This window comes from Hyperolius riggenbachi, chromosome 10 (assembly GCF_040937935.1).
Source record: "Hyperolius riggenbachi isolate aHypRig1 chromosome 10, aHypRig1.pri, whole genome shotgun sequence".
In the NCBI taxonomy this organism is placed as follows: domain Eukaryota; kingdom Metazoa; phylum Chordata; class Amphibia; order Anura; family Hyperoliidae; genus Hyperolius; species Hyperolius riggenbachi.
The window spans coordinates 283,462,713-283,488,285 of record NC_090655.1 but is presented as its reverse complement, the minus strand read 5'-3'; the positions used below and the strand labels follow the sequence as shown (position 1 = coordinate 283,488,285).

Below are 25,573 nucleotides of genomic sequence, written 5' to 3'. Positions count from 1 at the left end.
TGCGCATGCATGCCCCCCTGCACCCATCCTCTGCTGTCCCAGGGTCCACCCGCGAGCCGCGCATGCATGCCCCCCTGCACCCATCCTCTGCTGTCCCAGAGTCCACCCGCGAGCTGCGCATGCATGCCCCCCTGCACCCATCCTCTGCTGTCCCAGGGTCCACCCGCGAGCCGCGCATGCATGCCCCCCTGCACCCATCCTCTGCTGTCCCAGAGTCCACCCGCGAGCTGCGCATGCATGCCCCCCTGCACCCATCCTCTGCTGTCCCAGGGTCCACCCGCGAGCCGCGCATGCATGCCCCCTGTACCCATCCTCTGCTGTCCCTGAGTCCACCCTCGAGCCGCGCATGCATGCCCCCCTGCACCCATCCTCTGCTGTCCCGAGTCCACCCGCGAGCCGCGCATGCACGCCCCCTGCACCCATCCTCTGCTGTCCCGAGTCCACCCGCGAGCCGCGCATGCACGCCCCCTGCACCCATCCTCTGCTGTCCCAGAGTCCACCCGCGAGCCGCGCATGCATGCCCCCCTGCACCCATCCTCTGCTGTCCCAGAGTCCACCCTCGAGCCGCGCATGCATGCCCCCTGCACCCATCCTCTGCTGTCCCAGAGTCCACCCGCGAGCCACGCATGCATGCCCTCCTGCACCCATCCTCTGCTGTCCCTGAGTCCGCCCGCGAGCCGCGCATGCACACCCCCTGCACCCATCCTCCGCTGTCCCGGAGTCTGCCCGCGAGCCGCGCATGCATGCCCCCTGCACCCATCCTCTGCTGTCCCAGAGTCCACCCGCGAGCCGCGCATGCATGCCCCCCTGCACCCATCCTCTGCTGTCCCAGAGTCCACCCGCGAGCCGCGCATGCATGCCCCCCTGCACCCATCCTCTGCTGTCCCTGAGTCCGCCCGCGAGCCGCGCATGCACACCCCCTGCACCCATCCTCCGCTGTCCCAGAGTCCACCCGCGAGCCGCACATGCATGCCCCCCTGCACCCATCCTCTGCTGTCCCAGGGTCCACCCGCGAGCCGCGCATGCATGCCCCCCTGCACCCATCCTCTGCTGTCCCAGAGTCCACCAGCGAGCCGCGCATGCATGGCAAAATACACGGACACAGGAGGATGCAGGGACACGGGGGCTTTATTATGTAGGATATTGATTATGTACCCCGCCTTTATGGCTCTGCTTAATTGTTATTAATAATTCATGGTTTAATGATTGTATCTATTGATTGATCTCGGTTTGGTGCAGAGATTTGAGGCTGAGCTGTTTAGGTTTGACATGTGATTTTTATGCTGTTCTGCACATTCTGGGTTTAATTAGACAGCAGCAGAATCACTATAGTGGATGGTGCTTGACCATTGTGTATGATGTGGTTGTTTATACCGGGGGCTGATCTGGCTATCTAACATGGGGAGGGGGATGCTTAATACTGGGGCACATATGGCTACCTGTACCGGGGGGAGAAGCAACCTACTTAAAGGAAACTAAGCACCTCCTTTATAAAAATATTTAAAATATACCTCCCCCTAAGGAAGGTTTGTGAATGATGTAGTGTGTGTGTGTGTGTGTGGATGGGGGGTAGCGTATCTTACCTATGGGGGCTGCTCCATAGCCCCGCCTCCATCTTGCAGATGTCTGTGCAGCACAGTGTGGAACTGTAGCATGCCCGGCTGCTGGTGCATGCTGGGAAATGTAGAGAGATTAATGACTACTTCTCCCAGCATGCAGCAGTGGTCAGGAACACACTGGACTTTTGGTCACTTTAAACTGCGGCCACGCTGCAATGATATCTGCAAGATGGACGCCTTCATAGAGAGAAAGGAGACCCCACAAAGAGACATAATGTGTGAACCTCTTTTTTTTTAAATGAGGTTTCCTGTAATACAGGGGCTGCATCTGCTACCTACACTGGGAGGCACAACTAGAGGGAGCACTTTGGACTCCCCGCCTCTAGTGCTGGAGAACCTTGTCCTGGCCCTGCACACAGCTGACTGGAGAGGTGAGGGGGATGCTGAGAGATCATGTGACATTATGGTTGATGTTTCCATACAGAGTTTTCCTCCAGTGAAGTCTGGTGATCATGTGACCATCACGGTGCCCCCACCTCACTTCCTGATATCTGAGGGACACAACAAGATTCTGGAAATCACCAGGAAGATGATGGAGCTGCTGACAGGAGAGGTGAGTGGTGCTGGGAATTATGGGACATTATCCAGTAACAGCAGGGGGGTGTGTCTGGGTATTAACTGTATCATTGTGTGTGTCAGGTTCCTATAAGGCAGTGATGGCTAACCTTGGCACTCCAGCCGTGGTGGAACTACAAGTCCCATGAGGCATTGCAATACACTGACAGCTCTAAGCATACATAGGGGAGTCAGAGGCATGATGGGATTTGTAGTTTTGTCACAGCTGGAGTGCCAAGGTTAGCCATCACTGCTATAAGGTGTCAGGATGTCACTGTCTATTTCTCCATGCAGGAGCAGCAGTATATAGATGAACACCAGGACCTCTACAAGGACGCCATGATGGAGAATCAGCTGCCCCTCACATCACCGGGTAAGAGGAGACTTTCATGTCTTGTACAGGAGAGTGCAGACCTAGATCCCCTCCATCATTTGATAAACACATGGAGACAATGTACAGGTGAAAGTCCATTTATTTCTGTAATTTTACTTCAAAGATGAAACTAATATATGAAATAGGAACCCTTTGCGGGTGTTTTGGATTTATTTGGATGAATTAGCTGATTAGACTCTGACACTTTGAGCCGAGCATATTGAACAGTTTCTCAATATTCTAATGGTCTGAGATTTTGATTTTAGGGGTTTCATAAGCTGTAAGCTATAATAATCAAAATGTATAACAAAGGCTTGAAATATATTGCTTTGTGTGTAATGAGTCTATTGCATATATTAGTTTCACCTTTTAAGTTGAATTACTAAAATAAATGGCGTTTTGCATGAAATTCTAATTTTTTTGAGTTTCACCTGTATTCAGTCAATGTGGTGTTTCCTGCAGATGGATCAAGTAACAGAAACCCACCAGAGAGATGTACCGGTCCTCTTTATTCTCAGGATTGTCAACAGGAAGATCACACCATCCCCCACCATTATCAGGTAGGTGGGACTGAGGGTCCCCGGAGACCCCAAACCATGACACATTCTTTCTTCCTGTGCTGTTATCTGTGTTCACGTTTTACATGATCTCTCACTTTGTGCACTTAGGGTGGAGAACTTGTATGTGTAAGTGCTGTGGTTAAAGAGGAAGAAGAGAAATATATGAGGAGTGATCAGCAGTCTGTGGAGGGGGATGACATGATGAGGACATATAAAGAGGAAGAAGAAGAGAGGTGTGTGAGGAGTGATCAGCAGTCTATAGAGGAGGGTGACATGATGAGGACATATAAAGAGGAAGAAGAAGAGACGTATGTGAGGAGTGATCAGCAGTCTATGGAGGAGGGTGACATGATGAGGACAAGTAAAGAGGAAGAAGAAGAGACGTATGTGAGGAGTGATCAGCAGTCTATAGGGGAGGGAGACATGATGGGGACATGTAAAGAGGAGGACAATGTTACAGAGGGCAGAACAGGTGAGTAATCAGCAATGAATATAGAATAAATGTGTATCTGTATTGCTGTGATGTCACTGCTCACAGACTGGCCATATCGGGTTATGCTTTGTGCTCATGTTAGATTTTTGCCTTCTATAACTATCATTCATGAATATATATGGTGACAGCTTACTAACAGTAGCAGTACAGACACCCTGGGGAAGGGAAAGGTCTCTTTATTCTCTCACACTGGGCTGCTCTCTTCTCCTCTGACACTTAAGCAGTGGCCACTTGCTAGTGTCAGCAACAATGATTACCTAATAGTGTTACGTTTCTGCTAATCCGTTCCAGTGATGATGCCCATATGTCATTGTTCAGCCACCTTTGTGTGATCTGTGGTTGCTTAGCAACCAAAAGAGGAAGAAAAAGCTCCTATGGTGCATTAATCCTCTTTATCTATAAGTTGCACTAAAGGCCCCTACACATGTCGAATTTTTCCAAATGACCGGTCGTTTGGACGTCAAATCGGGTTTGTGTACAGTTGGTCGTTCAGCTGATAACGCTGGTTTTGACGGATCCGCTTCGCGGATCGGTCAAAACCCGCGTTATCAGCTGAACGACTGACTGTACACACGCCCGATTTGATGTCCAAATGACCTGTCGTTTGGAAAAATTTGTGTGTATGAGCTTTTACACAGGTTTCAAAAGAAACCCACGTGTCCAAAGCCGCTACGTCTGCTGCTTCTGCCCCAAGGTCTGGCTGGGACCTGAAATTGCCATGATGTCTCTCTGGTGTCTGGCTCTGGGAGGTGCTGGAGAAGTAGCTGGCGTGTCCAGGACCGTCCACATCTGCTGCATCCGCCCCAAGATCTGCCCGGGACCTGGGATTGTCATGGTGTCTCTGGGGAGTGGCTCCAGGAGGTGTGGGAGAAGCAGGGGGCGTGTCCACTGTGCGTCTGTGTTATGTCACTACTGGTTTCGGCAATACCACACCTTCTTCTGGTGACGTAGTGGCTGTTGGGCACTGGCTATGTAGTCTCTATCTGAGATTACTTAGCATAAGGGGCGGGGAGATGCCAGCGCACTGTTAAGGCGAAGGTTAATGTACTGTAATAAAAACGCTGGTAGCCCTTTCCACCCTTAGGGCTGATTCACACTACAAGAGCTTTTTAAATGGTAGAGATTTTAGAAGCTCTTGATAATGCAATGCTATGGGGGATTTTTACAAAATCGCATCACTCCAGTGTGAACAGGGACAGATAGAGATAGGTGTTCTCTATGTAATCCAGTGCTGTGTGCCTGGAGTCGGTGTAGGGAGAGCTGTGCTGCTGACTGAGGGACAGATAGAGATGGGTGTTCTCTATGTAACCCAGTGCTGTGTAGCTGTGTGCCTGGAGTCAGTGTAGGGAGAGCATGTTGCTGACTGAGGGACAGATAGAGATCGGTGTTCTCTATGTTATCCAGTGCTGTGTAGCTGTGTGCCTGGAGTCAGTGTAGGAAGAGCTGTGCTGCTCAGGGACAGATAGAGATAGGTGCTCTCTATGTAATCCAGTGCTGTGTAGCTGTGTGCCTGGGGTCAGTGTAGGGAGAGCTGTGCTGCTGACTGAGGGACAGATAGAGATAGGTGGTCTCTATGTAATCCAGTGCTGTGTAGCTGTGTGCCTGGAGTCGGTGTAGGGAGAGCTGTGCTGCTGACTGAGGGACAGATAGAGATAGGTGGTCTCTATGTAATCCAGTGCTGTGTAGCTGTGTGCCTGGAGTCAGTGTAGGGTGAGCTGTGCTGCTGAGGGACAGATAGGTGCTCTCTATGTAACCCAGTGCTGTGTAGCTGTGTGCCTGGAGTCGGTGTAGGGAGAGCTGTGCTGCTGACTGAGGGACAGATAGAGATCGGTGTTCTCTATGTAACCCAGTGCTGTGTAGCTGTGTGCCTGGAGTCAGTGTAGGGGGAGGTATGCTGCTGACTGAGGGATAGATAGAGATAGGTGTTCTCTATGTAATCCAGTGCTGTGTAGCTGTGTGCCTGGAGTCAGTGTAGGGAGAGCTGTGCTGCTGAGGGACAGATAGATAGGTGCTCTCTATGTAACCCAGTGCTGTGTAGCTGTGTGCCTGGAGTCAGTGTAGGAAGAGCTATGCTGCTGACTGAGGGACAGATAGAGATAGGTGCTCTCTATGTAACCCAGTGCTGTGTAGCGCTGTGCCTGGAGTCAGTGTTGGGAGAGCTGTGCTGCTGAGGGACAGATAGAGATAGGTGCTCTCTATGTAATCCAGTGCTGTGTAGCTGTGTGCCTGGAGTCAGTGTAGGGAGAGCTGTGCTGCTGAGGGACAGATAGAGATAGGTGTTCTCTATGTAACCCAGTGCTGTGTAGCTGTGTGACTGGAGTCAGTGTAGGGGGAGCTGTGCTGCTGAGGGACAGATAGAGATAGGTGTTCTCTATGTAATCCAGTGCTGTGTAGCTGTGTGCCTGGAGTCAGTGTAGGGAGAGCTGTGCTGCTGAGGGACAGATAGAGATAGGTGTTCTCTATGTAACCCAGTGCTGTGTAGCTGTGTGCCTGGAGTCAGTGTAGGGAGAGCTGTGCTGCTGCTGAGGGACAGATAGAGATAGGTGTTCTCTATGTAATCCAGTGCTGTGTAGCTGTGTGCCTGGAGTCAGTGTAGGGAGAGCTGTGCTGCTGAGGGACAGATAGAGATAGGTGTTCTCTATGTAACCCAGTGCTGTGTAGCTGTGTGCCTGGAGTCAGTGTAGGGAGAGCTGTGCTGCTGCTGAGGGACAGATAGAGATAGGTGTTCTCTATGTAATCCAGTGCTGTGTAGCTGTGTGCCTGGAGTCAGTGTAGGGAGAGCTGTGCTGCTGACTGAGGGACAGATAGAGATAGGGGTTCTCTATGTAACCCAGTGCTGTGTAGCTGTGTGCCTGGAGTCAGTGTAGGGAGAGCTGTGCTGCTGCTGAGGGACAGATAGAGATAGGTGTTCTCTATGTAATCCAGTGCTGTGTAGCTGTGTGCCTGGAGTCAGTGTAGGGAGAGCTGTGCTGCTGACTGAGGGACAGATAGAGATAGGTGTTCTCTATGTAACCCAGTGCTGTGTAGCTGTGTGCCTGGAGTCAGTGTAGGGAGAGCTGTGCTGCTGAGGGACAGATAGAGATAGGTGTTCTCTATGTAACCCAGTGCTGTGTAGCTGTGTGCCTGGAGTCAGTGTAGGGAGAGCTGTGCTGCTGACTGAGGGACAGATAGAGATAGGGGTTCTCTATGTAACCCAGTGCTGTGTAGCTGTGTGCCTGGAGTCAGTGTAGGGAGAGCTGTGCTGCTGCTGAGGGACAGATAGAGATAGGTGTTCTCTATGTAATCCAGTGCTGTGTAGCTGTGTGCCTGGAGTCAGTGTAGGGGGAGCTGTGCTGCTGAGGGACAGATAGAGATAGGTGTTCTCTATGTAATCCAGTGCTGTGTAGCTGTGTGCCTGGGGTCAGTGTAGGGAGAGCTGTGCTGCTGAGGGACAGATAGGGATAGGTGTTCTCTATGTAATCCAGTGCTGTGTAGCTGTGTTCCTGGAGTCAGTGTAGGGAGAGTTGTGCTGCTGACTGAGGGACAGATAGAGATAGGTGTTCTCTATGTAACCCAGTGCTGTGTAGCTGTGTGCCTGGAGTCAGTGTAGGAAGAGCTGTGCTGCTGACTGAGGGACAGACAGAGATAGGTGTTCTCTATGTAATCCAGTGCTGTGTAGCTGTGTGCCTGGAGTCAGTGTAGGGAGAGCTGTGCTGACTGAGGGACAGATATAGATAGGTGTTCTCTATGTAATCCAGTGCTGTGTAGCTGTGTGCCTGGAGTCAGTGTAGGGAGAGCTGTGCTGCTGACTGAGGGACAGATAGAGATAGGTGCTCTCTATGTAACCCAGTGCTGTGTAGCTGTGTGCCTGGAGTCAGTGTAGGGGGAGCTGTGCTGCTGAGGGACAGATAGAGATAGGTGTTCTCTATGTAACCCAGTGCTGTGTAGCTGTGTGCCTGGGGTCAGTGTAGGGAGAGCTGTGCTGCTGAGGGACAGATAGAGATAGGTGTTCTCTATGTAACCCAGTGCTGTGTAGCGCTGTGCCTGGAGTCAGTGTAGGGAGAGCTATGCTGCTGACTGAGGGACAGATAGAGATAGGTGTTCTCTATGTAACCCAGTGCTGTGTAGCGCTGTGCCTGGAGTCAGTGTAGGGAGAGCTGTGCTGACTGAGGGACAGATATAGATAGGTGTTCTCTATGTAATCCAGTGCTGTGTAGCTGTGTGCCTGGAGTCAGTGTAGGGAGAGCTGTGCTGCCTGGGCTATGTAGCCCAGTGCTGTGTAGCTGTGTCCCTGGAGTCAGTGTAGGGAGAGCTATGCTGCTGACTGAGGGACAGATAGAGATAGGTGCTCTCTATGTAACCCAGTGCTGTGTAGCTGTGTGCCTGGAGTCAGTGTAGGGAGAGCTGTGCTGCTGACTGAGGGACAGATAGAGATAGGTGCTCTCTATGTAACCCAGTGCTGTGTAGCTGTGTGCCTGGGGTCAGTGTAGGGAGAGCTGTGCTGCTGAGGGACAGATAGAGATAGGTGTTCTCTATGTAATCCAGTGCAGTGTAGCTGTGTGCCTGGAGTCAGTGTAGGGAGAGCTGTGCTGCTGAGGGACAGATAGAGATAGGTGCTCTCTATGTAACCCAGTGCTGTGTAGCTGTGTGCCTGGAGTCAGTGTAGGGAGAGCTGTGCTGCTGACTGAGGGACAGATAGAGATAGGTGCTCTCTATGTAATCCAGTGCAGTGTAGCTGTGTGCCTGGGGTCAGTGTAGGGAGAGCTGTGCTGCTGAGGGACAGATAGAGATAGGTGTTCTCTATGTAACCCAGTGCTGTGTAGCTGTGTGCCTGGAGTCAGTGTAGTGAGAGCTGTGCTGCTGACTGAGGGACAGATAGAGATAGGTGCTCTCTATGTAACCCAGTGCTGTGTAGCTGTGTGCCTGGGGTCAGTGTAGGGAGAGCTGTGCTGCTGAGGGACAGATAGAGATAGGTGTTCTCTATGTAATCCAGTGCTGTGTAGCTGTGTGCCTGGAGTCAGTGTAAGGAGAGCTGTGCTGCTCACTGGGGGACAGATAGAGATAGGTGTTCTCTATGTAACCCAGTGCTGTGTAGCTGTGTGCCTGGAGTCAGTGTAGGGGGAGCTGTGCTGCTGAGGGACAGATAGAGATAGGTGTTCTCTATGTAACCCAGTGCTGTGTAGCTGTGTGCCTGGAGTCAGTGTAGGGAGAGCTGTGCTGCTGACTGAGGGACAGATAGAGATAGGTGCTCTCTATGTAATCCAGTGCTGTGTAGCTGTGTGCCTGGAGTCAGTGTAGGGAGAGCTGTGCTGCTGAGGGACAGATAGAGATAGGTGTTCTCTATGTAACCCAGTGCTGTGTAGCTGTGTGCCTGGAGTCAGTGTAGGGAGAGCTATGCTGCTGACTGAGGGACAGATAGAGATAGGTGTTCTCTATGTAATCCAGTGCTGTGTAGCTGTGTGCCTGGAGTCAGTGTAGGGAGAGCTGTGCTGCTGACTGAGGGACAGATAGAGATAGGTGCTCTCTATGTAATCCAGTGCTGTGTAGTTGTGTGCCTGGAGTCAGTGTAGGGAGAGCTGTGCTGCTGACTGAGGGACAGATAGAGATAGGTGTTCTCTATGTAATCCAGTGCAGTGTAGCTGTGTGCCTGGAGTCAGTGTAGGGAGAGCTGTGCTACTGAGGGACAGATAGAGATAGGTGCTCTCTATGTAACCCAGTGCTGTGTAGCTGTGTGCCTGGGGTCAGTGTAGGGAGAGCTGTGCTGCTGACTGAGGGACAGATAGAGATAGGTGTTCTCTATGTAACCCAGTGCTGTGTAGCTGTGTGCCTGGAGTCAGTGTAGGGAGAGCTGTGCTGCTGAGGGACAGATAGAGATAGGTGCTCTCTATGTAATCCAGTGCTGTGTAGCTGTGTCCCTGGAGTCAGTGTAGGGGGAGCTGTGCTGCTGAGGGACAGATAGAGATAGGTGCTCTCTATGTAACCCAGTGCTGTGTAGCTGTGTGCCTGGAGTCAGTGTAGGGAGAGCTGTGCTGCTGAGGGACAGATAGAGATAGGTGTTCTCTATGTAATCCAGTGCTGTGTAGCTGTGTGCCTGGAGTCAGTGTAGGGAGAGCTGTGCTGCTGAGGGACAGATAGAGATAGGTGCTCTCTATGTAACCCAGTGCTGTGTAGCTGTGTGCCTGGAGTCAGTGTAGGGTGAGGTATGCTGCTGACTGAGGGACAGATAGAGATAGGTGTTCTCTATGTAACCCAGTGCTGTGTAGCTGTGTGCCTGGAGTCAGTGTAGGGAGAGCTGTGCTGCTGAGGGACAGATAGAGATAGGTGTTCTCTATGTAATCCAGTGCTGTGTAGCTGTGTGCCTGGGCTCAGTGTAGGGAGAGCTGTGCTGCTGACTGAGGGACAGATAGAGATAGGTGTTCTCTATGTAATCCAGTGCTGTGTAGCTGTGTGCTGGAGTCAGTGTAGGGAGAGCTATGCTGACTGAGGGACAGGTAGAGATAGGTGTTCTCTATGTAATCCAGTGCTGTGTAGCTGTTTGCCTGGAGTCAGTGTAGGGAGAGCTGTGCTGCTGAGGGGCAGATAGAGATAGGAGTTCTCTATGTAATCCAGTGCTGTGTAGCTGTGTGCCTGGAGTTAGTGTAGGGGGAGCTGTGCTGCTGACTGAGGGACAGATAGAGATAGGTGTTCTCTATGTAACCCAGTGCAGTGTAGCTGTGTGCCTGGAGTCAGTGTAGGGAGAGCTGTGCTGCTGACTGAGGGACAGATAGAGATAGGTGTTCTCTATGTAACCCAGTGCTGTGTAGCTGTGTGCCTGGAGTCAGTGTAGGGAGAGCTGTGCTGCTGAGGGACAGATAGAGATAGGTGTTCTCTATGTAACCCAGTGCTGTGTAGCTGTGTGCCTGGGGTCAGTGTAGGGAGAGCTGTGCTGCTGAGGGACAGATAGAGATAGGTGTTCTCTATGTAACCCAGTGCTGTGTAGCTGTGTGCCTGGAGTCAGTGTAGGGAGAGCTATGCTGCTGACTGAGGGACAGATAGAGATAGGTGTTCTCTATGTAATCCAGTGCTGTGTAGCTGTGTGCCTGGAGTCAGTGTAGGGAGAGCTGTGCTGCTGACTGAGGGACAGATAGAGATAGGTGCTCTCTATGTAACCCAGTGCTGTGTAGCTGTGTGCCTGGAGTCAGTGTAGGGAGAGCTGTGCTGCTGAGGGACAGATAGAGATAGGTGTTCTCTATGTAACCCAGTGCTGTGTAGCTGTGTGCCTGGAGTCAGTGTAGGGAGAGCTGTGCTGCTGAGGGACAGATAGAGATAGGTGTTCTCTATGTAATCCAGTGCTGTGTAGCTGTGTGCCTGGAGTCAGTGTAGGGAGAGCTGTGCTGCTGAGAGACAGATAGAGATAGGTGCTCTCTATGTAACCCAGTGCTGTGTAGCTGTGTGCCTGGAGTCAGTGTAGGGAGAGCTGTGCTGACTGAGGGACAGATAGAGATAGGTGCTCTCTATGTAACCCAGTGCTGTGTAGCTGTGTGCCTGGAGTCAGTGTAGGGAGAGCTGTGCTGCTGAGGGACAGATAGAGATAGGTGTTCTCTATGTAATCCAGTGCTGTGTAGCTGTGTGCCTGGAGTCAGTGTAGGGAGAGCTGTGCTGCTGAGGGACAGATAGAGATAGATGGTCTCTATGTAACCCAGTGCTGTGTAGCTGTGTGCCTGGAGTCAGTGTAGGGAGAGCTATGCTGCTGACTGAGGGACAGATAGAGATAGGTGTTCTCTATGTAATCCAGTGCTGTGTAGCTGTGTGCTTGGAGTCAGTGTAGGGAGAGCTGTGCTGCTGAGGCACAGATAGAGATAGGTGCTCTCTATGTAACCCGGTGCTGTGTAGCTGTGTGCCTGGAGTCAGTGTAGGGAGAGCTATGCTGCTGACTGAGGGACAGATAGAGATAGGTGTTCTCTATGTAATCCAGTGCTGTGTAGCTGTGTGCCTGGAGTCAGTGTAGGGAGAGCTGTGCTGCTGAGGGACAGATAGAGATAGGTGTTCTCTATGTAACCCAGTGCTGTGTAGCTGTGTGCCTGGAGTCAGTGTAGGGAGAGCTGTGCTGCTGACTGAGGGACAGATAGAGATAGGTGTTCTCTATGTAATCCAGTGCTGTGTAGCTGTGTGCCTGGAGTCACTGTAGGGAGAGCTGTGCTGCTGACTGAGGGACAGATAGAGATAGGTGTTCTCTATGTAATCCAGTGCTGTGTAGCTGTGTGCCTGGAGTCAGTGTAGGGAGAGCTGTGCTGACTGAGGGACAGATAGAGATAGGTGCTCTCTATGTAACCCAGTGCTGTGTAGCTGTGTGCCTGGAGTCAGTGTAGGGAGAGCTGTGCTGCTGACTGAGGGACAGATAGAGATAGGTGTTCTCTATGTAATCCAGTGCTGTGTAGCTGTGTGCCTGGAGTCAGTGTAGGGAGAGCTGTGCTGCTGACTGAGGGACAGATAGAGATAGGTGTTCTCTATGTAATCCAGTGCTGTGTAGCTGTGTGCCTGGAGTCAGTGTAGGGAGAGCTGTGCTGCTGACTGAGGGACAGATAGAGATAGGTGTTCTCTATGTAATCCAGTGCTGTGTAGCTGTGTGCCTGGAGTCAGTGTAGGGAGAGCTGTGCTGCTGACTGAGGGACAGATAGAGATAGGTGTTCTCTATGTAATCCAGTGCTGTGTAGCTGTGTGCCTGGAGTCAGTGTAGGGAGAGCTGTGCTGCTGACTGAGGGACAGATAGAGATAGGTGTTCTCTATGTAATCCAGTGCTGTGTAGCTGTGTGCCTGGAGTCAGTGTAGGGAGAGCTGTGCTGCTGACTGAGGGACAGATAGAGATAGGTGTTCTCTATGTAACCCAGTGCAGTGTAGCTGTGTGCCTGGAGTCAGTGTAGGGAGAGCTGTGCTGCTGAGGGACAGATAGAGATAGGTGTTCTCTATGTAACCCAGTGCTGTGTAGCTGTGTGCCTGGAGTCAGTGTAGGGAGAGCTGTGCTGCTGACTGAGGGACAGATAGAGATAGGTGTTCTCTATGTAATCCAGTGCTGTGTAGCTGTGTGCCTGGAGTCACTGTAGGGAGAGCTGTGCTGCTGACTGAGGGACAGATAGAGATAGGTGTTCTCTATGTAATCCAGTGCTGTGTAGCTGTGTGCCTGGAGTCAGTGTAGGGAGAGCTGTGCTGACTGAGGGACAGATAGAGATAGGTGCTCTCTATGTAACCCAGTGCTGTGTAGCTGTGTGCCTGGAGTCAGTGTAGGGAGAGCTGTGCTGCTGACGGACAGATAGAGATAGGTGTTCTCTATGTAACCCAGTGCAGTGTAGCTGTGTGCCTGGAGTCAGTGTAGGGAGAGCTGTGCTGCTGAGGGACAGATAGAGATCGGTGTTCTCTATGTAATCCAGTGCTGTGTAGCTGTGTGCCTGGAGTCAGTGTAGGGAGAGCTGTGCTGCTGACTGAGGGACAGATAGAGATAGGTGTTCTCTATGTAATCCAGTGCTGTGTAGCTGTGTGCCTGGGGTCAGTGTAGTGAGAGCTGTGCTGCTGAGAGACAGATAGAGATAGGTGCTCTCTATGTAATCCAGTGCTGTGTAGCTGTGTGCCTGGAGTCAGTGTAGGGAGAGCTGTGCTGCTGCTGAGGGACAGATAGAGATAGGAGTTCTCTATGTAACCCAGTGCTGTGTAGCTGTGTGCCTGGAGTCAGTGTAGGGAGAGCTGTGCTGCTGAGGGACAGATAGAGATAGGTGTTCTCTATGTAATCCAGTGCAGTGTAGCTGTGTGCCTGGAGTCAGTGTAGGGAGAGCTGTGCTGCTGAGGGACAGATAGAGATAGGTGTTCTCTATGTAACCCAGTGCTGTGTAGCTGTGTCCCTGGAGTCAGTGTAGGGAGAGCTGTGCTGACTGAGGGACAGATAGAGATAGGTGCTCTCTATGTAATCCAGTGCTGTGTAGCTGTGTGCCTTCAGTCAGTGTAGGGAGAGCTGTGCTGCTGACTGAGGGACAGATAGAGATAGGTGTTCTCTATGTAATCCAGTGCTGTGTAGCTGTGTGCCTGGAGTCAGTGTAGGGAGAGCTGTGCTGCTGACTGAGGGACAGATAGAGATAGGTGTTCTCTATGTAACCCAGTGCTGTGTAGCTGTGTGCCTGGAGTCAGTGTAGGGGAGAGCTGTGCTGCTGAGGGACATATAGAGATAGGTGTTCTCTATGTAACCCAGTGCTGTGTAGCTGTGTGCCTTCAGTCAGTGTAGGGAGAGCTGTGCTGCTGACTGAGGGACAGATAGAGATAGGTGCTCTCTATGTAACCCAGTGCTGTGTAGCTGTGTGCCTGGAGTCAGTGTAGGGAGAGCTGTGCTGACTGAGGGACAGATAGAGATAGGTGCTCTCTATGTAATCCAGTGCTGTGTAGCTGTGTGCCTTCAGTCAGTGTAGGGAGAGCTGTGCTGCTGACTGAGGGACAGATAGAGATAGGTGTTCTCTATGTAATCCAGTGCTGTGTAGCTGTGTGCCTGGAGTCAGTGTAGGGAGAGCTGTGCTGCTGAGGGACAGATAGAGATAGGTGTTCTCTATGTAATCCAGTGCTGTGTAGCTGTGTGCCTGGAGTCAGTGTAGGGAGAGCTGTGCTGCTGACTGAGGGACAGATAGAGATAGGTGTTCTCTATGTAACCCAGTGCTGTGTAGCTGTGTGCCTGGAGTCAGTGTAGGGAGAGCTATGCTGCTGAGGGACAGATAGAGATAGGTGATCTCTATGTAATCCAGTGCTGTGTAGCTGTGTGCCTGGAGTCAGTGTAGGGAGAGCTGTGCTGCTGACTGAGGGACAGATAGAGATAGGTGTTCTCTATGTAACCCAGTGCTGTGTAGCTGTGTGCCTGGAGTCAGTGTAGGGAGAGCTGTGCTGACTGAGGGACAGATAGAGATAGGTGTTCTCTATGTAATCCAGTGCTGTGTAGCTGTGTGCCTGGAGTCAGTGTAGGGAGAGCTGTGCTGCTGACTGAGGGACAGATAGAGATAGGTGTTCTCTATGTAACCCAGTGCTGTGTAGCTGTGTGCCTGGAGTCAGTGTAGGGAGAGCTGTGCTGCTGACTGAGGGACAGATAGAGATAGGTGTTCTCTATAATCCAGTGCTGTGTGCTGTGTGTCTGGAGTCAATGTAGGGAGAGCTGTGCTGCTGAGAGACAGATAGAGATAGGTGCTCTCTACGTAATCCAGTGCTGTGTAGCTGTGTGCCTGGAGTCAGTGTAGGGAGAGCTGTGCTGCTGAGGGACAGATAGAGATAGGTGTTCTCTATGTAATCCAGTGCTGTGTAGCTGTGTGCCTGGAGTCAGTGTAGGGGGAGCTGTGCTGCTGAGGGACAGATAGAGATAGGTGTTCTCTATGTAACCCAGTGCTGTGTAGCTGTGTGCCTGGAGTCAGTGTAGGGAGAGCTGTGCTGCTGACTGAGGGACAGATAGAGATAGGTGTTCTCTATAATCCAGTGCTGTGTGCTGTGTGTCTGGAGTCAATGTAGGGAGAGCTGTGCTGCTGAGAGACAGATAGAGATAGGTGCTCTCTACGTATCCAGTGCTGTGTAGCTGTGTTCCTGGAGTCAGTGTAGGGAGAGCTGTGCTGCTGACTGAGGGACAGATAGAGATAGGTGTTCTCTATGTAATCCAGTGCTGTGTAGCTGTGTGCCTGGAGTCAGTGTAGGGAGAGCTGTGCTGCTGACTGAGGGACAGATAGAGATAGGTGCTCTCTATGTAATCCAGTGCTGTGTAGCGCTGTGCCTGGAGTCAGTGTAGGGAGAGCTGTGCTGTTGAGAGACAGATAGAGATAGGTGTTCTCTATGTAATCCAGTGCTGTGTAGCTGTGTGCCTGGAGTCAGTGTAGGGAGAGCTGTGCTGCTGAGAGACAGATAGAGATAGGTGTTCTCTATGTAACCCAGTGCAGTGTAGCTGTGTGCCTGGAGTCAGTGTAGGGAGAGCTGTGCTGCTGAGGGACAGATAGAGATAGGTGCTCTCTATGTAATCCAGTGCAGTGTAGCTGTGTGCCTGGAGTCAGTGTAGGGAGAGCTGTGCTGCTGACTGAGGGACAGATAGAGATAGGTGTTCTCTATGTAATCCAGTGCTGTGTAGCTGTGTGCCTGGAGTCAGTGTAGGGAGAGCTGTGCTGCTGAGGGACAGATAGAGATAGGTGCTCTCTATGTAATCCAGTGCAGTGTAGCTGTGTGCCTGGAGTCAGTGTAGGGAGAGCGGTGCTACTGACTGAGGGACAGATAGGGATAGGTGTTCTCTATGTAATCCAGTGCTGTGTAGCTGTGTGCCTGGAGTCAGTGTAGGGAGAGCTATGCCGTTGACTGAGGGACAGAGAGATAGCTTGCTGACAATGTTCTGTGTTATCCAGTGCTGTGTAGCTGCTTCCATAGGTGTTCTGCTCCTTGCAGATCACCAACTAGGGAGGGACCCCTAAAGTCCTTTAGATGACTGATCCTGCTGTTTTTGTTGTTGTTTGTGCTGCGGTGTGTAGCTTATATACATCACCTGTGTAGTGTAGTGTAGTGTGTGGCTGTGTCACTGTTACAGCCCATCACTGTGCTTAGTAGGGATGGGACAAATCCACAATTTCTTCGAATCTGAATCTAAACAGGTTTTCAAATTTCTTGATCCTTTTGAATGACGAATCTAGCGAATCCTGCACATAAGAATTGTGCAATCATGGTATAGTTGCCTGCAGCATAGGTACCCAGGCATAGGTGCCCACAGTATAGGTAGCTAGGTAAAGGGGCCTTCAGTATAGCTAGCAAGATATGGGTTCCTTCAGTATAGGTAGCAGGGTAAAGGTGCCTTCAGTATAGCTAACACGATGTGGGTGCCTTCAGTATTGGTAGCAAGGTGTATATGAACCTCAGTATAGGTAGCAAGGTGTATATGTGCCTTCGGTATAGGTAGCAAGATTATATGTGCCTTCAGTATGGGAAGCTAGGTATAGGAGCCTTCAGTATAGCTAGCTAAGTATAGATGCATTCGGTATAGCTAGCAAGATATCAGTATATGTACCATGGTATATGTGCCTTCAGTATAGGTTGCAAGGTATAGGAACCTCAGTATAGGTTGCAAGGTATAGGAACCTCAGTATAGGTTGCAAGGTGTAGGTGTAGGAGCCTCAGTATAGGTAGCTGGGTATATGGGCCTTTAGTATAGGTAGCTGGGAATATGTGCCTTCAGTATAAGTAGCAGGGTATATGTGCCTTCAGTATAGGTAGCAGGGTATATGTGCCTTCGGTATAGGTAGCAGGGTATATGTGCCTTCAGTATAGGTAGCAGGGTATATGTGCCTTCAGTATAGGTAGCAGGGTATATGTGCCTTCAGTATAGGTAGCAGGGTATATGTGCCTTCAGTATAGGTAGCAGGGTATATGTGCCTTCAGTATAGGTAGCCCCGTGCCCATCACCCCCTTCCCCCGTGTCCTCCTCCGCTCACCTCCTCTGCATAAATAAGTACCCGCTCACCTCCAGCGTGGAGCGCAGAGCGGCAGACCTCTTCCCTGTTCCCCCTAGTGGCTAGACTGGCTTTTACTGATGACGCGTTAGTAAAAGCAGGTTACTAGGAGGAACATGGAAGTAAGCGTGAGGTCTGCCGCTCCGAGCTCCGCTCTGGATAGGTGAGCAGGTACTTTTATGCGGGGGGTGAGCGGAGGAGGCATGGAGGAGACGGAGGAGGACAAGCGGTGGATGCACGAGGACGCAGCGTCAGGATTCGGTGAGCGGTAAATGGCGTCAGGATTAGAATTCTGAATATTTCCCAAAATTCGAGGGATTCGCAGGATTCGTTGTCCCATCCCTAGTGCTTATGTAGTGATTAAGTGGCTGTGTTGTACTGAAAAGATTGTGTCACCTGACCTTGTCACACAAAGCCTTTCACATCACTGTGGAGCTTGTAGTGCAGTGTTAGGCCCACACTGCACAAGTGGCATATTTTGTGACTGCAGTGTACTTTAAAAATTAGGTAGGTCTATGCCGGCGTTTTTGTCATTTATCCCCCTCTGTCACGCCACTGCCGGGGTTTTGTCATTTATCCCCCTCTGTCATGCCACTGCCGGGGTTTTGTCATTTATCCCCCTCTGTCATGCCACTGCCGGGGTTTTGTCATTTATCCCCCTCTGTCATGCCACTGCCGGGGTTTCTGTCATTTATCCCCCTCTGTCATGCCGCTGCCGGGGTTTTGTCATTTGTCCCCCTCTGTCATGCCACTGCCGTGGTTTTGTCATTTATCCCCCTCTGTCATGCCACTGCCGGGGTTTTGTCATTTATCCCCCTCTGTCATGCCACTGCCGGGGTTTTGTCATTTATCCCCCTCTGTCATGCCACTGCCGGGGTTTTGTCATTTATCCCCCTCTGTCATGCCACTGCCGGGGTTTTGTCATTTATCCCCCTCTGTCATGCCACTGCCGGGGTTTTGTCATTTATCCCCCTCTGTCATGCCACTGCCGGGGTTTTGTCATTTATCCCCCTCTTTCATGCCACTGCCGGGGTTTTGTCATTTATCCCCCTCTGTCATGCCACTGCCGGGGTTTTGTCATTTATCCCCCTCTGTCATGCCACTGCCGGGGTTTTGTCATTTATCCCCCTCTGTCATGCCACTGCCGGGGTTTTGTCATGTATCCCCCTCTGTCATGCCACTGCTGGGGTTTTGTCATTTATCCCCCTCTGTCATGCCACTGCCGGGGTTTTGTCATTCATTCCCCTCTGTCATGCCACTGTCGGGGTTTTTGTCATTTATGCCCCTCTGTCATGCCACTACCGGGGTTTTGTCATTTATCCCCCTCTGTCATGCCACTGCCGGGGTTTTGTCATTTATCCCCCTCTGTCATGCCACTGCCGGGGTTTTGTCATTTATCCCCCTCTGTCATATCACTGCCGGGGTTTTGTCATTTATCCCCCTCTGTCATGCCACTGCCGGGGTTTTGTCATTTATCCCCCTCTGTCATGCCACTGCCGGGGTTTTGTCATTTATCCCCCTCTGTCATGCCACTGTCGGGGTTTTTGTCATTTATCCCCCTCTGTCATGCCCCTGCCGGGTTTTTGTCATTTATCCCCCTCTGTCATGCCACTGCCGGGGTTTTGTCATTTATCCCCCTCTGTCATGCCACTGCCGGGATTTTGTCATTTATCCCCCTCTGTCATGCCACTGCTGGGGTTTTGTCATTTATCCCCCTCTGTCATGCTACTGCCGGGGTTTTTGAATAGTTTTGGCTCCTTTTCAAAGGAAATTGTGGCTGTAAATAGGCCCTGAAGGTTTTTGAAGTTCACCTGCCAGTAAAGTCAGTGGGGTCCACCGCGAACATTCGGTTTGTGGACATTTGCAGAAGCGTTAGTGAATAGTCCCTGAACGTTCATTCGCGATGTTCGTCCATCAGTAGTTTGGAGATGTATGCTGTGCCCATCGCAGTGACAGAAATCAGACGTTGCATAGACAGCCATGACAAGGACGGGAAGTCACAGCACATGTTACATCACTTCCGCTGTCCTCCTGTTACTCCAACTCACATTTACAGATTGCCCAGCAAGCTCATGGTGAACCACATCTCCCAGGAGAGTGTAAGGGGCTACAAAGGACCAAAAAGCTCTCTTACTAAAATGCTATGCTAAACAGAAATGTGTCTTCTCGAAACAGAAGGTATTTGTGATTATTCAGGTTGGAGTGAGCATTTGAGGCATCCCACAATGCACCACTGTTGAATATCCAAATCACTCCTTTGTTGTCCCAGAAAGCTAAAACAAGTTAACACATCACTGCATTTCAGCAGTTCTGGGTGTGTCTTTAGATTTCAGAGACAACAAAGAGACAATATGCATATTCAGCAGTGATGCATTGTGGGAGATGACATATGCTCACTCCAACCTGAATTATCACAAATATCTTCTGTTTTGAGAAGGCAAATTTTTGTTCCAGCTCAAATGTGACCCAGCCTAAGTGTGAACCTACCTGTGTGATGTGATGACTAAAAAATAATAAGATTTTCTTTAAAGGGAGTAGAATGCCTGGTAGTCACACAGGAGGCGTATAAAGGGGCTCTCACACATCTACAGAGGAGGCACTGAAATTAGCGTGTGTGTGTGAGGGGGGTGGGGGGGCAGAGGAGGCACTGATATAAGTGTGGAGGGAGGGGCAGAGGAGGCACTGAAATAAAAGGATCCTCTCTTTCCTCACACAGCAGGACGTACTCAGCAAAAGCCAAGCCGGGTTCATGCCAAACCACCGCACAACCGACCACATCTACATACTGCACAGCCTCATCAAGACCCATGTCCACAGCTCACGCGGCAAATACACCGCACCACCGACCTCATCTACACACTGCACAGCCCCATCAAGACCCATGTCCACAGCTCACACGGCAAATACACCACAGCACCGACCACATCTACACACTGCACAGCCTCATCATACCCATGTCCACAGCTCACACGGCAAATACACCACACCACCGACCACATCTACACACTGCACAGCCTCATCATACCCATGTCCACAGCTCACACGGCAAATACACCACACCACCGACCACATCTACACACTGCACAGCCTTATCATACCCATGTCCACAGCTCACACGGCAAATACACCACACCACTGACCACATCTACACACTGCACAGCCCCATCAAGACCCATGTCCACAGCTCACACGGCAAATACACCACAGCACCGACCACATCTACACACTGCCCAGCCTCATCATACCCATGTCCACAGCTCACACGGCAAATACACCACACCACCGACCCCCTCTCCACACTGCCCAGCCTCATCATACCCATGTCCACTGCTCACACGGCAAATACACCACACCACCGACCTCATCTACACACTGCACAGCCTCATCATACCCATGTCCACAGCTCACACGGCAAATACACCACACCACCGACCACCTCTCCACACTGCCCAGCCTCATCATACCCATGTCCACTGCTCACACGGCAAATACACCACACCACCGACCTCATCTACACACTGCACAGCCTCATCATACCCATGTCCACTGCTCACACGGCAAATACACCACACCACCGACCACATCTACACACTGCACAGCCTCATCATACCCATGTCCACAGCTCACACGGCAAATACACCACACCACCGACCTCATCTACACACTGCACAGCCTCATCAAGACCCATGTCCACAGCTCACGCGGAAAATACACCAAACCACCGACCTCATCTACACACTGCACAGCCCCATCAAGACCCATGTCCACAGCTCACACGGCAAATACACCACAGCACCGACCACATCTACACACTGCACAGCCTCATCATACCCATGTCCACAGCTCACACGGCAAATACACTGCACCACCGACCACATCTGCACACTGCACAGCCTCATCATACCCATGTCCACAGCTCACACGGCAAATACACCGCACCACCGACCACATCTACACACTGCACAGCCTCATCAAGACCCATGTCCACAGCTCACACGGCAAATACACTGCACCACCGACCACATCTACACACTGCACAGCCTCATCATACCCATGTCCACAGCTCACACGGCAAATACACCACAGCACCGACCTCATCTACACACTGCACAGCCTCATCATACCCATGTCCACAGCTCACACGGCAAATACACCACACCACCGACCACCTCTCCACACTGCCCAGCCTCATCATACCCATGTCCACTGCTCACACGGCAAATACACCACACCACCGACCTCATCTACACACTGCACAGCCTCATCATACCCATGTCCACTGCTCACACGGCAAATACACCACACCACCGACCACATCTACACACTGCACAGCCTCATCATACCCATGTCCACAGCTCACACGGCAAATACACCACACCACCGACCTCATCTACACACTGCACAGCCTCATCAAGACCCATGTCCACAGCTCACGCGGAAAATACACCAAACCACCGACCACATCTACACACTGCACAGCCTCATCATACCCATGTCCACAGCTCACACGGCAAATACACCGCACCACCGACCTCATCTACACACTGCACAGCCCCATCAAGACCCATGTCCACAGCTCACACGGCAAATACACCACACCACCGACCACCTCTCCACACTGCCCAGCCTCATCATACCCATGTCCACTGCTCACACGGCAAATACACCACACCACCGACCTCATCTACACACTGCACAGCCTCATCATACCCATGTCCACTGCTCACACGGCAAATACACCACACCACCGACCACATCTACACACTGCACAGCCTCATCATACCCATGTCCACAGCTCACACGGCAAATACACCACACCACCGACCTCATCTACACACTGCACAGCCTCATCAAGACCCATGTCCACAGCTCACGCGGAAAATACACCAAACCACCGACCACATCTACACACTGCACAGCCTCATCATACCCATGTCCACAGCTCACACGGCAAATACACCGCACCACCGACCTCATCTACACACTGCACAGCCCCATCAAGACCCATGTCCACAGCTCACACGGCAAATACACCACAGCACCGACCACATCTACACACTGCACAGCCTCATCATACCCATGTCCACAGCTCACACGGCAAATACACTGCACCACCGACCACATCTGCACACTGCACAGCCTCATCATACCCATGTCCACAGCTCACACGGCAAATACACCACAGCACCGACCTCATCTACACACTGCACAGCCTCATCATACCCATGTCCACAGCTCACACGGCAAATACACCGCACCACCGACCACATCTACACACTGCACAGCCTCGTCAAGACCCATGTCCACAGCTCACACGGCAAATACACCACAGCACCGACCACATCTACACACTGCACAGCCTCATCATACCCATGTCCACAGCTCACACGGCAAATACACTGCACCACCGACCACATCTGCACACTGCACAGCCTCATCATACCCATGTCCACAGCTCACACAGCAAATACACCACAGCACCGACCTCATCTACACACTGCACAGCCTCATCATACCCATGTCCACTGCTCACACGGCAAATACACCACACCACTGACCACATCTACACACTGCCCAGCCTCATCATACCCATGTCCACAGCTCACGCGGCAAATACACCACACCACCGACCACATCTGCACACTGCCCAGCCTCATCATACCCATGTGCACAGCTCACACGGCAAATACACCGCACCACCGACCACATCTACACACTGCACAGCCTCATCAAGACCCATGTCCACAGCTCACACGGCAAATACACTGCACCACCGACCACATCTACACACTGCACAGCCTCATCATACCCATGTCCACAGCTCACACGGCAAATACACCACACCACCGACCACATCTCCACACTGCACAGCCTCATCCATGTCCACAGCTCACACGGCAAATACACCACAGCACCGACCACATCTACACACTGCACAGCCTCATCATACTCATGTCCACAGCTCACACGGCAAATACACCACAGCACCGACCACATCTGCACACTGCACAGCCTCATCATACCCATGTCCACAGCTCACACGGCAAATACACCACAGCACCGACCTCATCTACACACTGCACAGCCTCATCATACCCATGTCCACAGCTCACACGGCAAATACACCGCACCACCGACCACATCTACACACTGCACAGCCTCGTCAAGACCCATGTCCACAGCTCACACGGCAAATACACCACACCACTGACCACATCTACACACTGCACAGCCTCATCATACCCATGTCCACAGCTCACCCGGCAAATACACCACACCACCAACCACATCTACACACTGCACAGCCTCATCAAGACCCATGTCCACAGCTCACACGGCAAATACACCGCACCACCGACCTCATCTACACACTGCACAGCCTCATCAAGACCCATGTCCACAGCTCACACGGCAAATACACCGCACCACCGACCACATCTACACACTGCACAGCCTCATCAAGACCCATGTCCACAGCTCACACGGCAAATACACCGCACCACCGACTACATCTACACACTGCACAGCCTCATCATACTCCTGTCCACAGCTCACGCGGCAAATACACCACACCACTGACCACATCTACACACTGCCCAGCCTCATCATACCCATGTCCACAGCTCACGCGGCAAATACACCACACCACCGACCACATCTACACACTGCCCAGCCTCATCATACCCATGTCCACAGCTCACACGGCAAATACACCGCACCACCGACCACATCTACACACTGCACAGCCTCATCAAGACCCATGTCCACAGCTCACACGGCAAATACACTGCACCACCGACCACATCTACACACTGCACAGCCTCATCATACCCATGTCCACAGCTCACACGGCAAATACACCACACCACCGACCACATCTCCACACTGCACAGCCTCATCCATGTCCACAGCTCACACGGCAAATACACCACAGCACCGACCACATCTACACACTGCACAGCCTCATCATACCCATGTCCACAGCTCACACGGCAAATACACCGCACCACCGACCACATCTACACACTGCACAGCCCCATCAAGACCCATGTCCACAGCTCACACGGCAAAATACACGCTTGCTTTGTGGATTTTAAGAAGGCGTTTGACTCGGTGTGGCACCCAGGCCTTTTCCTAAAACTCTTAGAGAGCAGAATAGGAGGTAGAACCTATGATGTCATCAAGAGTTCATATACTGGGAACCAATGCAGTGTGAAAGTGGATGGGAAGAGAAGCGCGTTCTTCAAGCAGGGTCGAGGAGTCAGGCAGGGCTGCAGTCTGAGCCCAACACTCTTTAACATATACATTAACCTACTGGCTGTAGCCCTGGAGTCCTCCCCAGCGCCAAGCCTCCTCCTGCATGACCGTGAGGTGAAGTTCCTGCTGTATGCAGATGACCTCCTGCTGCTCTCCTCAACAGAGAGGGGTCTACATGATAGCCTGGCAGTATTGGAGAGTTTCTGCACCACATGGACACTGCCCATCAACCCAAAGAAGACTCAAGTGATGGTGTTCCAGAGGAAGAATGGAAATAAAAACCCCCACCTCATTTATATTAAATGGCTCCCCACTGACGTCCACCAACCGCTACACCTACCTGGGGCTGGAGATGAACCAATCAGGGAGCTTTAAACCGGAAGTAAAGGCCCTAAAAGAAAAAGCCTGCAGAACATTTTATGCCATCAGAAGACAGCTTTACCATCTAAAACCATCAGTGAGAGTCTGGGTAAAGATATTCGACAGCATCATCACCCCAATCCTGCTCTATAGTAGTGAGGTATGGGGCCCGGTCACCTACCCTGACCAATCAAAATGGGACTCCAGCCCAAAGGAAATCTTCCATCTAGAGTTCTGCAAGTATCTTCTCCAAGTCCATCGCAGCACCTCGAACTCAGCCTGCCAGGCAGAGCTAGGCAGATTCCCACTATGGCTGACTATCCAGCAGAGGGCGCTCTCATACTGGGCGCATACACAGAGCAGCAACCCCAGCACTTACCACCATAACGCCTCACTGAGCCAGGGGGCGAGGCCATACCATGCGCTCTCAAGCAAAGCATCAGCAGCCAGCCCAGCCTGACAAAAGCCAAAGTAAAAGGGACTATAGAAAGCTGTAAGGAACAATAGCTGGAGGAATAGAGAAGTGATATAAAGAAATCCAAGAAACTCACCATCTACCAATCACTACAGAGGGAGTACACAATGGCCCCATATCTGGAGAGGCTACACCACCACAAAGACAGACAGACCCTGAGCCTGTACCGCCTGAGTGCCCACAGCCTGGAGATAGAGACAGGGCGCCACAGACAGACATGGAAGCCCCGGGAGGAGAGACTGTGCAGACAATGCGACCAGGAGGTCTTGGAGGATGAGGCCCACTTCCTGCTACACTGCAGCAAATATGCACCAGTGAGGACTGTCCACTTCCAGAGACTCTCCGACCACATCCAGGATTTTACCTCCACAGATGAGGAGAGGAAACTCTACATCCTACTGGGGGAGGAGGAAACAACCGTGCAAATAGCTGC

At 51.6% G+C, this 25,573-nt stretch overlaps 1 protein-coding gene across 1 annotated transcript in view; it reads left to right on the top strand.

Moving 5' to 3' along the window:
- Positions 1-25,573, top strand: part of LOC137537258 (oocyte zinc finger protein XlCOF7.1-like) — a 110,426-nt gene that overhangs the window by 80,919 nt on the left and 3,934 nt on the right. The window contains exons 12-15 of the mRNA XM_068259345.1: positions 2,044-2,172; positions 2,469-2,547; positions 3,010-3,107; positions 3,216-3,579. Coding sequence (XP_068115446.1) covers positions 2,044-2,172; positions 2,469-2,547; positions 3,010-3,107; positions 3,216-3,579 — 670 coding nt within the window. The remainder of the gene's footprint in view (positions 1-2,043; positions 2,173-2,468; positions 2,548-3,009; positions 3,108-3,215; positions 3,580-25,573) is intronic.